This window comes from Anopheles marshallii, chromosome X (genome assembly GCF_943734725.1).
Source record: "Anopheles marshallii chromosome X, idAnoMarsDA_429_01, whole genome shotgun sequence".
NCBI classification, from domain to species: domain Eukaryota; kingdom Metazoa; phylum Arthropoda; class Insecta; order Diptera; family Culicidae; genus Anopheles; species Anopheles marshallii.
The window spans coordinates 3,872,088-3,889,825 of NC_071325.1; the positions used below are offsets into that span (position 1 = coordinate 3,872,088).

General features: G+C 46.9%; 2 protein-coding genes across 2 annotated transcripts; both read right to left on the reverse strand.

The window, feature by feature from the left end:
* Positions 1 to 830: 830 nt before the first annotated feature.
* Positions 831 to 1,508, reverse strand: LOC128712764 (uncharacterized). Its single transcript, XM_053807641.1, has one exon. It carries the CDS (start codon positions 1,506 to 1,508, stop codon positions 831 to 833), a length of 678 nt encoding a protein of 225 aa, XP_053663616.1.
* A 195-nt stretch (positions 1,509 to 1,703) lies between these two features.
* On the reverse strand, positions 1,704 to 2,735 carry LOC128713007 (uncharacterized). Its single transcript, XM_053807874.1, has 2 exons — positions 2,576 to 2,735; positions 1,704 to 1,846 (listed from the first exon to the last, which is right to left on the reverse strand). The coding sequence occupies exons 1-2, from the start codon at positions 2,733 to 2,735 to the stop codon at positions 1,704 to 1,706; spliced, it is 303 nt and encodes a 100-aa protein (XP_053663849.1).
* Between the last annotated feature and the right edge of the window lie 15,003 nt (positions 2,736 to 17,738).

The following is a 17,738-nucleotide window of genomic DNA, read 5'->3' on the forward strand; positions in this document are numbered from 1 at the left end:
AACTAGATGGGAAATGGTGGTTTCGTTTACGAATGACATTCTCGCGAGAACAAATTCACGTACGTTTTATAAACCGAAACCTGATATAAGGACGTAAAGAATCGATCATTTCATTAAACAAATCAAACATTATTGAGAAAACGGAGCAAAACGGGTTTTCGGCGGAGCATTGTAACAAGAATTTTCTATATATATAACTGATTATTATGTTTTATTTATTACAAACAATCTTTCCATTCCTGTTTTTGCTCTCTCGCGCACATTGAAATTAATTCCTGAACATCAAAAAGGCAAGAATTCTCCCATACGTTCTGCAGGTAAACAATAGAATGGCAAACAAACTAGCACTTCCGCCAGCAGAGCAGCATGTGAGCTTGTGTTTTCCAGCTGCTTCGTTTGCATCACGATCATTTTCCTTCGCTCGAGTGCACCAGATGCTTAAGCTGGGCTCGCTTCCCTGCCTTCTCATTTCGTTTCCACGATGGACGGCCCCAACTGTTCACTTATTTCCATATTTTTCCACTCCTAATTCTTTCGCCTGCATAATTGCCGCTGACCGATACCGTTGGGGAAGATGCACGAATTTGTAATCAAAAACCACAAACCACAGCAACGAGAAGCTCAAAAGCGGCGAAACATAAATTATGTACTTTAGGAATTATCATGTAGCGGTTGCGCCGCACTTCAAAACCCCGCAACGCGTCGTACGGCGGTAGATTTGACAGTTTATCTTGTTTTATTATATTTATTCACCTTGTTTTTTTTTTGCAACACCTGATAGACACGTTTTGTTTTAGGCGTATTTGGGAAAGCATTCCGACGGTACCGGTTTACACGCAACCGACACCATCACCGTCCGCTGCTATCCGCTGCGCGATCCTGGTCACGGCACCGGCAAACGTTTCACCGCTAATCGTACAGTAAGCGTTCGCGTTGCTATCATCATCGGGCCCGTCACGCTTCCGGTCCATGCCTCGCTTGCTCCAGTACGAAATCCACTTCTCCTCCTCCCCCCCATCCCGTTCCCCCTCAGTTGGTTCCATCGTACGCACATGCCCTTCATCCTGGGGCCGGATATCGGTGACTTCCGCTGCCACCACCACCGCCATCTCTCCCGGTCGATGCGTTTCGGCTTCCTGCCCATTCGCGTAAACTTTCGCATCTGGCACAGGTTCGGCGGTGGCGCTACTCGGGAGGGTTTCGAAAAGCACCATAATCGAATCTGTCACCTGTTGATGGTCGGGCCGGTGTTTTACATCGCCAAACAGCTGCTCCACGTTCGGCGCGGGAAGCTGATTATCGGGCGCTTCCGGTGGTCCGGCCCGGGGGTTCCGGTCCGGTGCGGATTTGGGCGGGTCCTGCAACAGGTACTTGTTCGTCTGTGACTCCACCTCGAGGTAGGACTGGAACTCGCGCCGGAAGTAATCGTTAATCAGCCGCCAAATGCCCGTACTGTAGCCGAGGATAACGGCGATGAAGAAAAAGCTACGGAAGGCAAGCAGCAGCATGGTGCTAGCGGTGTACACCTCTTACACAGTTTTGTCAAACTGTTAGTTTAACTTCTTCTTTTTTTTTGCCTCACCTAAGTAACTCACAAATGGGTCACACTTATCTCGTGACGAGAATAGCTACAAAATGTTGTCCATCACACACAAACCAAAATCTCTACACACTCAAACGTTTAAACTCAGAATAACACACACCTAAAGCTCGCCAGACTCTTCGTCCTCGTCGTTAAATACAAGCGCGCGCAGGATGCGATAGGACTGCTGCATCTGCGGCCAGGCCATCGTAATAAACACCACAATCGTGTTAGCGATCACGAACAGCTTCATCATTTCGATACCTGGCGGGGTGATGAAAAAGAATAATAGGAAAAATTATGTTGTGGTTCGAGAAGTGATTAAATAAAATGGAAAAATGTCGAAAATTCTCCCAGTACTACAAACCAAAAGGATGTTAACTTGTTGGAGCCCCCAGAACAAAAAGACACTAGCATTAATCGACATTAATGCTTTACCCTGCAACACGCCTAAAGGTATGCAATCCGCAATACAAAACTGCATCTCTTTCAGCGAAAACCCCCCAGGAAACATGCGTTGTGGATTGCTGTTTTGCGGTTGTTTTTCTTGTCCTTCCATTTTCCTTTCTCACAAACAAAATGGCCGCCTGGCCGCCACACCTGTCCCCACATTACAACCCGGTTCAATGCATTTGCACTGCTTAGCTTGTCTGTTTTTTTTCTTCTTCGTCTCAGATCGTTTCCCCCGCTTGGAAGAGTTCCATTCTTGAAGCTCTTTGATTGGATTCCATCCTTCAAATCGCTTTTGGTGCCCACTGCCAGGTTTTCCCCTTCATCCTGCCCCCACCCCACCCCATTCTCTGCTCCATCATGGCCGGTTCGGACTTCTTGAAGAAGTCATAGCCCGGAGTCATCCTTTCTTTCGCAATTGTTGTGTAATATCGTGATGACAGTAGTGTTGTTGCTGGTGGTAGTGCTCGGTCGATGCGAAATCCAATCAATAGCTCCCCGTCTCCACCGCCCTTCCGCTTCTAGATTTCGCTTTTCACTCACCTTCCTGCGATCTTAAATACTTCCCGAAGCCGGCATTCGTATCGTCGTCCGCGTCCGGTGCCGGGACCACCGCGCCCTTCGCCGCTGGGGCCGCCTTCCCCTTGCGCTGGTGTCCTGCCGCCCCGGCATTCCCCTTGCGTCCTGACGTCGCCGGTGGCATAATCGCAACACGGGGCTTTGTCTCGCGTCCTTAGCTTCAACAGGCTCGTATCGTCTCCTTTTGCGCCGTTTGTTTTGTTTGTGTTTGCTGTGTCGGGCTTTGGCCCAACCGGGTACACACCGTTAGGGACGTTCGGGCATTAGGGGCAACGCGCGGAAGGTGTGTTTGCGTCCACCAGCATCCAACGGTGGAGCCGTGTTTGTGTTGTGTTTTCGCCTTTATTTGTCCCTCCCCTGGGGGGATGTGGGAGCCACAGCCAGCCGAACGGTGCGGCACGCTGGAAGGTGCAGAGAGAACGAACGAAACAAAAAAACACCCAAAGTAAAATTAGTATTACAAGAGGAATCCTCGGTACAGCAATAAGCCACAGCACAGATTGGTGGTCGTGTTGGCTTCTGCCGCACGGACATCCGGCGGGGGCACTCCAGCGAAGAAACTCCATTGTGCAATGGTGTAGTCTGTCTAAAACCCCCCGAGCGCCTGGCTTCCCAACCCGGTGACGGTCAGCCGGGTGGCCGGAAGGTGATGGTGATGGTGATATTATAGCAAAAGAAAAACAAATCCTCGAATGTTTGCGATCCATCCCGTTTGCCCCCGAAAATTGGCATCCCGCCCCATCAGAATGCTTCACGAAACACTGACGTCCCGAACCCGAACCGACTGAGAATGGACCCGGTACGGTAGTCTTGAAATAGGGATACGGCGTCAGATGCGACACCGAAATGTTGATCTCCCTATTTTCTACTCCCCTTTACTCCTGTACTTCCACCCACACCCCCTGCCCATCTCCCCTCCTCCTCCCGCACCTTCCAGTGACAATAATCGTCATCGTGTGACACATCGAGAGCCTGCAAAAAGGAAACCCGTCCAACACTCCCCGCTTTCACTACCTACCTCCCCCCCTACCCCCTCCCCCGCCTCACCTTCCTACCCACTCTACAGCCCTTGGAGCAAAAATTTAATCAATCATTTTCCCTCCGGACATAACACCGACCATGGGTGGTGGAAGAATAGGAGTGTTTTGCTGGGCAGATGTTTGGCAAGTGGCAGAAGCGCGCACGAAACTGAAAAAGGGGTTGATGTTGAACGGCTGCTGCTGATGCTGTTTGGGCAATGATAACGCACCAGTCGACACTCCGTTGCCCGTTCCTGGGCGGGATTTCACATTCGGTACGGACGGTGAATAGAGGATTGGAAAATAGAAAAACGACTCCCCCCCCCCCCCCCTCGCACCATTTTCCATCCCACCCACCCTACTTCACCACCCCTTCCCTCCCTTTTGTGTGGCTTGTTTCGTAACAAACAACATATTCGCGCGGCAGACCTTGCCCCCCCCGTTGTGTCTGTCTGTGTTTAGGTGCGGCTTCTGGCCGGATTTTACATTTTATTTATTCACAATTGAAGCGCGGGCCACATGCAAAAGCAAACGGGGTGCAAAAAGTCCACAAACGGAGACGACCTAGCCGTCCCCTCTCTCTCACTCTCATCATCCCTTTTCCGCCGGTTCTCCTCGGGGGAAAACAAAAGTTTTGTACACTGGTTAAGGAAAGGAGCGCAGTTTGCGCCCATTTCCAACTGTCCGGCGCGTTGTGTGTGTGTGTTGAGCTTCCGGTTCCGGTACTGCTTTTCCCTGCACTCGTTATCTCGCTCGCTTTCACCCAACGTGAGCGGTTCTAGCTACATGTGCCAAGGGGGTACATAATATCATCATCACCAGTCTCGCCATTTCCGGGTTCGCTGTGTTACGGTGTGTGTGGGAAAAACTTTTTAAATTGACCCGCGGTGCAAAGGACGTCAACCTCTGGGTTATGTACGCTTACGACCGCTCCACAGGTTGAAGGGATGTTAATGCAACCCATATTACGTGTAATAGGATGTGTGTACTGCGAGAAAGCTATAAATTTGGGTTATAAGATTAAGCTGAGAACAAGCAATCTAACAGGCAATTTAACATACTTTAAAAAAAAAAATCTTTTAAAAGCAAAAGTTAATAGGTTCACATTTGAAATACAATTTTTCAAACAAAAGTGCTTTTTGTCTATTCTACGTAATTTATTTTTAGATAATATTTAAAACATTCTTATTAACCCTTAATATTGCAAACAGAACAGAATCTCTAATGCACTTTCAATAATGAATCTCTTGTTATGTTTCATTTCTTTTTTTGCAGGTAAGCAAAAGGTCCCGAGCAAAAAAAAACACCTCCACTATTGGAATCATTGAACTTTTCCAAACCCTTCTTAAAAATAATCGGTGACGCGTGTTGTCCAACCAAAATGGAGAGACAAAAAGCTGCAACCTTACAAATTGCTGGTTGATAGAGATGTTTGTGAAGGTTTCCACCTCGTCCCCGGTAAGTATATCGCACCGCACAAGCAATTAAGACCAGTTGACAATGGTTACAACTCACACAACTCACTTGAGACTTCCTGTTTTTATGCCAGCACGCACTGGGACGGTTTGTGTCACATTGCTCGCTTTACCGCACGGCAAACTGAACCGTTCACCGACTGCTGCTGAGGGATGTTTCGGTGTAAGATTAAATTAAGCGATTGCGTATCACCAATCTCTCGGATTGGTAGCGAGTTCTCTCCTTTTTGCCTTGCCGTTTGTTTTTCCCCTGAACGTCCAATCTAGATCCCGGCCGAGGGTGAACTGAGCACCGGCGTTGTCCACACGGTCGGTGGAACTGCATCGAGAAGGTGTTTCGGTGCCCTGTTAGAACGGACCAGCTGCAAAACGCAGCTGTGTGACTCCTTAACGAGATGATGCCAGCCCGGTGGAGTTGGTTGTGGGGATGGGGGACACAGGGTAGGGGGGGGGGACATCCTACAAGTGCGGAGGTGCCACAAATAGAAACATTGAATGGATGGGAAGCCATTGTAAGGTCGTTCGTTCGATTGCTTTTCTTTTTGGAAAATGGCATCCGCACCAGTGTCATTGCGCTGGAAGCCGAACGAGACGGGAACAATAAATATGCATCCGTTGGATAGACACTCACGCCGGATTGTTACGATGATTGCGGTGTACTCGAGCCGGCATTCCCATATGGTTGCGGGCCGGGAGGCATTGGGTGGGTAAGAGAAAAAAAAAACGGAACCGGTGCGGGATCTTTACACTGCACCGATACGGAACGCTTCCATAGCCGGCGACGATGACGACGAACGACATCGTCATACCTCAGCTCACTTTAATCCTCTTACGTAATCGGATTACATATGTCACACGGCCGCACCGGTACCGAGACGTTACCAAGGCATCGAGCGCTCCGGACCACTGCTGGGTAGATGTGTGCGACCTTTCTCAAGTGCACAACCGTTCACACGCACCTACGCCACAGCTTGCGGGACCTCGGGTTGCCCCGGTTGCTTGGGCAAGAGCACCGAGATACGGTCCAGACCGTTTTCTTCAAGACGGGTGACGTACGGGCACGTCGAAAACGAGGGACACACATTTTTCTTTCACCGCTTGTCAGTGATCCTGCTCTCCCTGCGCCTATCACCGAGAAGGCGGTTTGTTTTAACAGCGATGGAAATGGATTCACCCCCAACACCAACTTCCGGGCATTACCGGGAGTCCGAAGTTGACATCGGGGACGATGAAAACCCCACCGCTTTTTTTTGCATAACATTATCACATCGAGGGTGAATAGTTGGGCCAATTTTCATCCCCTCCCAATCGGCTACATTCGCGGGTCCTTCGGGTCTTCGGCGCGGCTCAGCCCACACAACCTGTATCGTGGACATCGATGAAAAGCTAGATGAAGCTTTGGTGGACACATTTCTACTGCCAAGCCACAAACAGGATCCGCTAGGTCCAGCCCCAAACGCGCAATGAAAGTGGCCGGAACGGAGATGACTTTAACTCGGTTAACCACCCCGAAGGGACGCTGAGTGAGTTTATTTGGAATAAACCTTTTTGGTTTCTCCCTCGCCCAGCACCGGTTCGTCCTCCACGCGATCGCTCTAGCTAGCGTTCGGATGATGTTCTGGATTCAATTTCGCTAAGCTCCCGATCTTTGCGAACGTTTCACAAGATTAAGTGCATTTCGGTGCAGTGCCGCACAAGTGCTTTAAAAGCAGCAGTAACTACAGCTGGGGAAAAGTACAAAACAACTCGCCCAGGCAGTACATTCGCTTCGCAGCAGGGAAATTTGTACGCGGGTGTGAGTTTACCCGGTAAAGTAACGGGCGAGAACAGGCAAAGACGAAGCAATGGCTGTTACTACAGCTGCAACCTACCCCTCCGCAAAACACCTCCGGGATGCAGCAGCACAAGTGTGTACGCCGGAAAACTTAAACGACTCACCGGGTCCCCCGGGTAGGGGGCACCCGGGCTGCCAGACGAACTTGCGACGCGCAAGTAGTGTAGTGCCAAGAGTGGATGATGGGTGACGCTAAAAACCCCCCAGGCGAAATCGGAAAGTACGTTTTCTTGTTACGACGATGAACTTTAGTTCGTTGTGCCCACCCCGGTTTGTGTCTGTGTGTGTGTGTGTGTGCAACGGAAGGAAGGAAGCAAAAAAAAGCGCGCAAGAACAAATTAAAGCAGAAGTCGGGGAGAAGAAAATTCACTTTTGCAGTGAAATAAAATAAAGGAAAGGGGGAAAAAAAGCGAAAAGTTAGCCGACTCCTTCCCGGTGGGTATGAAGAGGACGAGTACGCTCACCATACCGCGTGGGAAGGTTTTTTTTTTCGTTGTTGTCTTTCGACATTTTTAAAAGAAAGTACACGAGATTTGCTTCCTTTTGCAGCGTTCAGCAGTTTAAGAGCTGCTGTTAAGACGGCTGCAGCAACTTTAACGCTCCGTGGAGCTAATTCCTGGTCCTGCTGCTGAGGAGCGCCAGTATATTGGAGACTCGTGTGCGAAGGCGATGAATCAAATACAGGTAGTGCTCGAAATACACGACATCCAATATAGGCTATTACGGCAAAGTATCTTCTTGATATGGCTGTAGTTTATGAGAATTACTAAGAAAACAGCAATTGTCTAAGATGTTAAATGTTATCTGAAACAATAAGCTCAATTCCTCAACATTCAAGTATAAACTGATGTATCGATCCCTGGTTCTGAACTTCAAAAAGCTTTAAAAATTCATATGTCATTCATAGCATCACTATTCTTCGAATGTAATCCACATTCCTTAATAATTGAATTTCTGGAGTATTCGTGTGACATGAGAATTCATTCCAAGTCATCAATCTACTTCAGATATAGATTAATTGATTGTCTCTTGAACTCTTAATTCCTTTCCATTGACTCATGATATTCAGACTAATTAATTTCCTCCTAAACTTTGTTATATAGCCATAACTAGTTCTGAACTTCGTGGCAGAGATTCTTCCACGAGAAAGGGAATCTTAACAGGTTTATGTATCTTTTGCAAATTCAATTATCTCCACGGTCCCCAATAATAGTGTATCTCGGTGACTACCTGTACATGCATGCTCCAAAGGTACCCCATCAACATTGGCAGCGAACTAAGCTAGCGTGTGGTGAAGTTTTCCATCCCTACACGACCAAGACCGCTTCTACGCCAAGTTTCTTCCCAAATGATACAGCACCACCGGGGTGTCGGAAGTGCCCAAGTTATTAATCCATCGTTAATTGACTCTTACCTAGGCGTCATTTTTTTTTTGCTTTCCCTTTTTTGCCACTGCGCCACTGGAGCGCGAGCCACACGCTTCCGGAACGAGCCGCACAATGAGGGTCACTTTACAAACGGTTCTTTTTCGGTTTTTCTTCGCCTTTTGTTTGTTGCTTTGTACAAATCGGTCCAGTTCGCTTGCTTCCCCCTTCGTTGGTAGGGCAGGTGGAAATAGGGGATGGCCATCATCACACCATCTCCAAGCTTCAAGACAGATTTTCAAAGGCAAAAATTGGAACATAACGGGTCGGGTGTGTGTGTGTGAAACAAAGTGTGAAGCGTGCACAGCACCAGTTGCCGTCCGTTCGAAATTTGCGTGCTAATTGGCTGTTGTGAGTACCGCCCGTCGTCTTGGTGGCGGAACCGCGCGGTGCCAGATCTATTACGGATTGCGAAACGCTAGAGCACCACCGCCGGCAGCACCCGCTCACTCGTTACGAAACCCTTTACTACGCGCGGTAATATGTAGGTGTAACACTTGCGGCAGGCCATCGCTTTACTAGTTTTATTACACCTTCGAGTGTGCGATGCGATGTTTGCTTGAAGATTTTGCAGTGAAGCGTCTTAGCTGTATGTTGTGTCCAGATCAAACATACCCCGGAATTATGGAACTTCTTCGTAAATCTTCAAAAGCACACAATTTTATGATCAATATTTGTACTACCTGTACATAATAAAGGCTGGCTTAAGATTATTTACTTAGAAAAACATTGGAAAATTTACAAATTCCTTTGTTTACAAGGTTTGTTTTTGTAAAGATCATTCTGAAGGGAGCTTTAAACGTAAATTAAAAGATTTAGTTTGCCAGATCGCTGATTTTCTCCTTCTCGATGAAGTTCTTATTAATTCTAACTAATATCCTACGCCACCTATCGTTCCTCACATATCAACACATCGCATCATCGATACATATCGCTCACAATTGATCAAATCGTAATAATCATCCGCACCATCATCCCTTGTGCAGGTGTATCCCTTTCCAAGCGCTTTTATTGCTCGTTGGTGGTAAAATTGCTTTTTATTTTATTTCATTACGCATACCGGACCGCCCGGCCATTATTCATAACGAATTAGGGAAGCCATATAAACCATCACGTGCGGTGGCAAAATTGATAAGCGCGTGGAAGGGAGCAACCAACAACTGCGCATAACAAAATGGCCACAATAAAGCTGCCCGCACCGTGCCTTCATTTGCGATTCCACGCACGATTCCTTGCGTTGCGTTCCAGGAGGGGGGGGGGCCTTTTTTGTTGCGGCAAAGATCACGCGCAAGTGGAGCTACTATCAAGTAGGATTGGGTTTTTTTTTGGGGGTGGCGGGATCAAATTCACGCCTCGATAAGTTGCGGCAGGTGCTTCTATAATCGGTGCAATAAATGGATGATGTCCGAGAAGAAAGAATTTTTTCCTTTGCCAACCGGCACGGGTTTGGTGAACCCCGGATGCCAACCGTCATAAAGTGTGGCCCAATGGTGGTGGATGGTGTTAAAAAAACGCTTCACGATTGGATGTGGAACGTAAGCTAGGGGGGTGGGGAAAAATCCTATCCCACTGCAGCTATTCCAAAAACGGCAATGCAAAATCTTTCCACGCAAACCACTTACAAGTAAAAAACTTCCCCTTGCCATATTTCGTGCGACGCATTTCAAACATTCCGATTTAGAAATATTTTCGATACACTATTTACATGCGCCATTTTATTCATGTTTGTGTGCATTGTGTGTGTGGGCGGGATGTATTTATTCCCTCACACCTTGCTCGATCTTTCACGGCTTCCGACAGTAATCCTTCCAGCGTGATTTCACTGGAGCGATTTTTTTTTGTTAGCTCTCTTCTTTGGTTATTGTTGCTAGTACTCGTATTCTACCCCTTGCGAGTTTGTTTGTATATTGGCGAAAGGGATATTAAATGCACTGGGGGCGTGTGTCCTGGCATTTCCCAGGAGTGTTTACCGCCCGCTACGTCTGGCCGTGTTGTATGCTTTGCAGCTATATGTAGCGAAGAGCCGATCGGATCGGGCACTCGCACACGGGATTATTGTGCTACGTGATGGAATTACAACCGAAATTTTTACCCCAGCCCCTTTGCATCTACATATTGCATAATTTCAGGCGTCAAACGAGCGTACGGCCAGATGATGCCGCAATCGGATGCAGCAAAAACGACCAAAACGCCGTGTGTTTTTTTGCGCTTCGTGCTCTTTGGCCAGCGTCCAAATGATGCTTTTACACTGAAACTGCACAACGAGCTCGCATGAATGAGTTCGAAACGCGCCGCTATTTTCGGTGATTGGATTGACTCCAAAGTGTGACGGTCGGTGTTTTCTGACAGATGGATGGAGGGAAATGAGCTGTAATAAAGTGTGTGTCGAATCATGCAGACTGAACGACTGTTAAAAAAGGAGCAACTCTTGCAACCGGATGAACATCCCTCTTCATTTTTTTTTTTTTGGAAATGTCCTGACAACACAGTTGACATTCGTTAGAATTAAGTGTTTTCCTTTTTTAGACACATTTACCCACTTGTTACCTATCAATCCTAGTGAACAGCGGTCAATGACTGAAGCGTGGAGCAAGGAAGAGTTGTAGATGGGGAGGGAAGCGAAGGTTGCGTAAAAAATAGAAGATGAAAAAAGGAGATGGAACGCAAGAAGCCAAGGAAAAAAAAGGATCTGTGCAATAAAGCAAGTAACTTCCGCTTTGGAATCGGTTTCGAAATATCTCTCATCGTTTATTCATTGATGATTGGATAAAATGGGACACGTTGCAGTATGGTGTGTGTGTTGTGGGTGCGCGACGCGAGGCTATAGCCGTTGTACCATTCATCTGTCATCGCACCAGTGCCGGAGTGTGCTACAGTTCATTTCCGGCAAGCAACAGCCGGTACGGGCAGAGCGGATACTTCGGTATTTCAGCTATCTGGAGTTAAACCCGAGCACAATCCGACACGAATTTCCCACCAACGATCGGGGTGCTGGGACTTGAAATTGAGATGGCTAGATTCTATGCAAAAGATACACTAAGGTGAGAATGTCGGAATGAGCCGGATTGGTTTTGGTTAACCTTACCGTGAGTGTGGAGTTTGAATAAAACCACTACTTTTGCCTACGTTTGTTCTACAGCTCATACGGCAGTGTGAATAGAATGCTCTCCTCCTAACGTGTACGATGCGAGATCGAATCATAATCGGTTCTAACCGGAGGTTTTTGACTCTGTTATCAGGAGATGTAAAAAGATCGTGTGACAGAGAAGGAGAGAGAGAAATTTCCCTAGAGGGTAGTGCTATCAACATCTCCGAACGCACACAAGACGGGAAGGGACGCGCAGCGCAGCAACACAAATGAGAAACCACTTGTTAGGATTGGACAGAGAGAAGCGGTCGTGGTGCTTGCCGCGTCACACAAATAAACAGACGCTCATTTCGCACCGGCGTCACATCAGGACGTCTCGTCCCGCAGTGGGCCCTCCCATACCAGGACTGGCTCCACAAACATATAATGCCTCGAGGCAAAATGCACGTGCGGTTTACGGACATTCGGCGGACAGAGCACGAACGCACCCGAACGTCAGCTGTTACTTCCAAATGCTCTCGCAAAACAACACCCGCCTTTGGATGCTGTGTGTGTGGTATACAACACAGACGAGAGAACGGGCCCTCCGTTATCTGATAACGTTTCGTAGAGCGCGCGCGCCAAGCGAGAGGAAGCGAGAGAGCCAGCAAAAGCAGGTAGAATAGTTGCTCTTTCGCACACACGGTTCCATTCAGCATTCGTGTCGCTCTCGCATTCGGAGCTTTTTGACTTCCCAAATTGTTGCCATTAAAAGGGACACGGTGGCGGCACTGTGAGATCGACATTGGATAAGAAAAATTATTTATCAATTTAAAAAATGTTTACCAATTAAAACAATACACGTACGAGCGTTCAATGTAGTCCAAAAAACTTGAATTATATGGTTACTTGGAACTGGAATTATATTGTCGAAGAAGTTGCATATTTAAATATTTATTTAACATTTATTTACTCAAAAGTTTGCCTTCTATACTAAATGATTATGTTGTCTGTTAGACGTTAGAAGTCGTTGGACGTAAGAAAATATGTTTGTGTTTTGTTTAAATTGTTTCTTTGTTTTTTTTTAATCGATTGAAAAGAGATTGAATTGAATTGATGATAAAGTTAAAATGAGAACGTATGAGTGAATATTACATAGTCAGTCATGTAAGAAACAAGATAAAAACGCTTGTAAATTAAATTAAGCAAGAAGAACAAATCACAAGCATCCCAAAAAATCGCAATAATATTATTGCTACTTGAAATATTTTGGCATATCCTACTGTACATGATTTATTGGATGTCAACAATATCATGCCATTGGGAGCGACTTCTTCTCCATTTCTTTCGGAATTGTCTGAAACTGTCCTAATCAATCCGCCTACGCACCCATAGTGGCAGATCGAGACCGAGCGTCCGAGAACAGAAAAAGAAAGCGCACGGACAGAAAGACGAGCAGGACAGCATCCGTCAGCTGTAAGCAACAGCTCGTTCGTGTCCTGCCTGCGTTCTGATTAATCCGTTCCGCTTAGACTGCCACCGTCAGAGCGTTTTCGCAAGCCGAGCGCCACAGTTCGGTCACCGACAGCGGAAAGGACCAGTTGGATTTCGAGCGCAAACGTTTGCCCAACCCGGCCAAAACCACCGTGTGTTGGATCGCACAGTTGCCAGTGCCAGGTGCCAGGTCGTGCTTCCGTTTGCTGGTTCGGTTGTAAGAGGTCTCGCAGTTTCGCGGTACTGCATTGCCGTGTCGTCGTGTGTTTCCGTTAGAGTTTAGCCAATTTTTTTTAAAACCTGCTGCTGTTTTAAAGTACGTTTTTCGTGTTTCGGGAAAGGAATGCTTCGTACGCGTGCGAAGAGGATCGTGTAAGATCAGTCTAGTTTAGAGTTTTTTTTATAGCTTTTACATAGATTCCTTAAAGTTTTATTTGATTCTCTTACGTACGTACTCGAACGGCTCGTTAAAAACGTGCATCTTCCAAAAGATCAAGTGAACGTCAATCGCGCGAGTTTGTGGTTCGAATAAGTGTTTCCAATGAGTTGGCGGATAGACGAACTGTAACAAAATATCAAACACATACTTTGATCATCGCCTGCCGGATCCAGTAAAGATTATCGAAAGCTGCAACTGCACGTGAAGTGTGTGCTATGTCGGTGGTTCACTGCTATCAACCTCCCGATCTTCGCAAAACCGTACACTCCGTACGAACGGGACATCCCCAGAGTTCCTGATTTTCATCCTTCAATGGGTGCACGGCCCCAAAAGCCGCACCGGGTTCCGAGTCGTCCTGGATGGATTGGAGTACGAACTGTCGGGGAATTGTTCGTTTCCTTTCCGTTTTGGGACGGTCACGTTCGAAGAGATGTTCAAGCCAAACACACGCACCAACAGTCTTAGAAAAAGAGACAATCTCCAGCTGTGTGCAGAGCTGTCGACATGTGGGACAAGAATGTTTTTTTTTGTTTTTTGCTGTGGGAAGAAACACACGCTACCGATTGAAAGTTGTGTCGCTGTAATATGTAAAACAGTATTGGTGAGGTGATACGTATATACGTGTGGTGAAGATGGTCGATCGTATAGGAAACAGTAGTATCCCAAATCCAATGTTACTTTGACGACTTTTTACAGTTAAAGCAATCGCAAGTCATCCTCATTTTTAAAGTGATAATAATTATGCAGTTTAAACAATACACTAATGCCATGCGAATTGCATACTTTGAGGCAAATTTATCACCGTATGCCAGTATGCCCGGAATCACGCAATCCGCATTGAGAAAATTATCCCATAAAGACTTGATTACCAGATTTTACGCGTCCCGTTCAAACAGGACAGAATAGCCAGAGGTTCCTTTGGCGGTCTGCTTGATAAAACTTGACGAATTCTAGACGAAATATTCACTCTCCCCCCGCCCGGCCCAACCGTTTCGTTTGCCACCTCCCGCAAATGGGTATCTGCAGCGTGACTGTAGCAAGCGGAGCGTGAAGAGTTTTAAGAGCTTATCAAACACTTCAAACAAAAAGCGAACCTCGAGCGGTTGTTGTCGACCGTAGGGACACCCACCAGCCAAACGGTCAACTTGGTCCGGGTCGGGGGGTTTTACACATCCCTGCTAGAGGAGAAAAGTTTCCTCATTAATCGCACCCGAACGCAACACCCGGGACGCGGGGACAGTTTCTTAAACGGTTTTACAATTTAGGGATTGGCTGCCGATTGGGAATAGTACATATGTGTTTGTGTATATGTGTGTGTGTGTTTTTTGGGGTGGGAACGCTTTGCTACGAGTTGAGCATCTCCTGTAATGGGTTAATTTACTTTCTGGTATTGTTGTTATGCTAGGAGCTTCTGCAAACTCTCTCATATGGTTATTTCTATTCTTGGTTTGATTGGGGATGGAAAGGTACCACCTTTTACGAAAACACAGAAATTAAGTGACTGACAACTTCATTGGTTTTGACCTGTCGCCCGGAACGACCACGAGCCGAGGTGTCCAAGGTACAGGTTTGGATATTCGGGATGGGTCATCACCGATGCCATGGAAGCAAAGAAACATCCGTACCAGAACAAGTTCTGGATAAAAGCACTTCATCTTGTGAGAAGTTCCTGAAATATCCCCCCCCACTGTTTATGCAGATGTGTGTGGGTGTGTGTGTGTGTGTTGGAGAAGGATAAGATAAAAAAAGGCAAAACAATTGCCCTTACTTCGAATTGGGAGTTTTATTTTCTTGCTGTTTTTCATCTCTCAGACCAAAACCCAAACCGAAAGGCGCACTGAACGGAGTCCAGTTTCCAACTGTTTCTCATTTTCCCGGTCCGGCTTGATTCCGTGGAAAGCAGGTGCAGAAACACCAACGGAAAGGGGGAGGGTGCGAAGCTTCCGGTTCCGGTTGTGGACGGACCCGGTTTGAGAACTGATTCCTTGGTGTAAAGCGACACTGTCGTGGTGGAACAGATGCCGCAGCACCGAGTTGAAGTTCATTTTGCAAGGGCACACATTCACGAAGCGAAAGTGTTTGGCATTTTCCAGCGATTTTCCACCACTTCTTTGTCGTATTTTTTGTCGCCCGCCTTCAAAAATGTATCAAATGGAAAATGTGAAAAAATCAGACAGAAATGTCAAGCAAATCGGTAGATACATCCTGTTTCTGTTTGGCATGCGAGCAGCCCGATGCAACGACACTGTACGTAAAAATTGTTCCACGCCACTTCGGATCGTTCTACTGCCATGTGCGGAGGCCGATGCCAAGATGGTGTTTTGGAGGTTATAAAATTCATAAATTATTTCGTACCGATCCTTCAGTGTAGTAACAGATTTGGCAGCCCACACGCCATGCCGGAGCAAATTCTCTAGCCTTAGCGCTTGCACACGGCGTAATCTAGTAATCCATTTTCAAGCGGAATGCGTACGTGTAGGCTGTTCCAGTGATGGATGGATGGATGAAATGGTAAAACGAGCTCCGATTAAACAAACAGCAGCGGGCGTCAGTAAAGGCAACCCATGCCATCGCACTGCACTCTTCACCGTCTCCGTGATGCTTCACACTTGCGTTCGTTACGGATGGGTAAAGAATTCCTTTGATGGCGCGTAGTGAAATGCCACAGAAGTGGGAAACAACCGGGAAGGAGAGAGGGAAGGAAGAGAGTAATGGGTGAAGGAAAGGAGGAGGCAAACAGCAAGATGCGGCTGAAAGGAGGAGGCAAACAGCAAGATGCGGCTGAAAGGATTCTTTTAAACCGATGATGCGTCCGCTATCCTTACATGAATGCGATCATGCTTTCGATGGTGTGCGTCAGACATTAAAAGCGTAATGAAAAAAAAAAATAGACGATGAAGAAGGGAACATGGGCAGACATGAACTGTGAAGAGCAAGGTTAGAATATCACGTACCACCCGAAATGAATGAAACCGGCTCGCATCCATGCTGCTTTCCGTCGTGTTTAATCAAATCAAATCTTAGTTGGGGTTTTTCTCGGTACAGACAGAGTGAGCAACAGACAGAGAGAAAGAGAGAGAGCCCCCCTTCTTCGCTACACACTTAATTCTTGGAAACCATCCCCATCAAACTCCCACGGGCACAAGGGGAAGGGGTGGATTAAATGGTGCCAAACAATCCTATCTTTACCCCCACAGCGCCCAACGGTTTGTGCTGCTAGTTGTTCGCTGCCCGTTTCGCATCGCCTTCAGCCAAGCGTGCGAGTGTGAAACGAAATGTAATTAAATCGGCAACAATCTGCGCACCAAAACTTCAACCAGTTGAAGCTGCACCAGACTTACCGAACACCATTTTTTTAGCTTTACAAAAATAGCACAGCGCATGCAACGGAAGAATAAATCGGAAAGATTGTTTTTCTTCGTGTACCGAAATACATAAGGAACACTAAAAAGCGATTTAAAGTGATTATTTTGCCATACGCGTTGCATACCTTCAGGCGGTTTTATATACCCAACTCCAAACAATGCACTCAATCTGTTGCGAACGCCGGAAGTTATGCAATCGGTTCTACAAAAAACATCTGGAAATGCTTTGGAACGTTATTTTTTAAGGCAGCTCAAACCTCAACCAAACGCCCGCAAGTGGACGCCCGCAAAATTTCACAATACCCACCCAAAGAGGCCGAAGAATCGATGGGCGGAATGATGCAATTTCAATACATAATTAATTGCCGTTTCACAGCAGTTTCGGTAAAACCAACAGCTCGATTGGAAGATTTGCAGGGTTTTGATGCAGGGATCTATGGAAGCAAAGAAAGGGCCCCCTTATCCCAAACCCCCAACCCCCTTATTCGCTGGGGGTAAAAGGATTATCGATTGAGAGTTGCTTCCGTTTTGTGAATGATTTCCGTTGGCCTTTTTTTCTCTTCTAAATTGTTTTTTTTTAGCCTCGTTTTGCTGCGTTGTACGTTGCTCGATGACGCTGGGAAGGTAGTGAAAACTCGCCAGTGGCATGGCTAGTATGGTGTACCTATTAACATGCCTATTAACAGTTCTTTGCCTACATTCGGGCGTTGGTGGGTGGATCTAATGTGTGAGGCCGTACCGACAAATCAATTCATCTCCAGCACGCTACCATTACCATTGCATCAGAAAGGTTCTCACTCGCATCAACCAAACCCCCCGGTTACACTTTGCCCTTTTACCGAGCCGCGCCATGATGATTGAGTGGTAATTAAACGGAAATTTATCCGTTGATTCCGAACGGTATCCGGGATGGAAATGAGTTTTGGCACAGCCGCGGAACGGAGACGGCACCCAGCGGTGAAAAAATCAAGGCAAGAACACATGTGTGCGTCAATGAAGACCCGCAGATT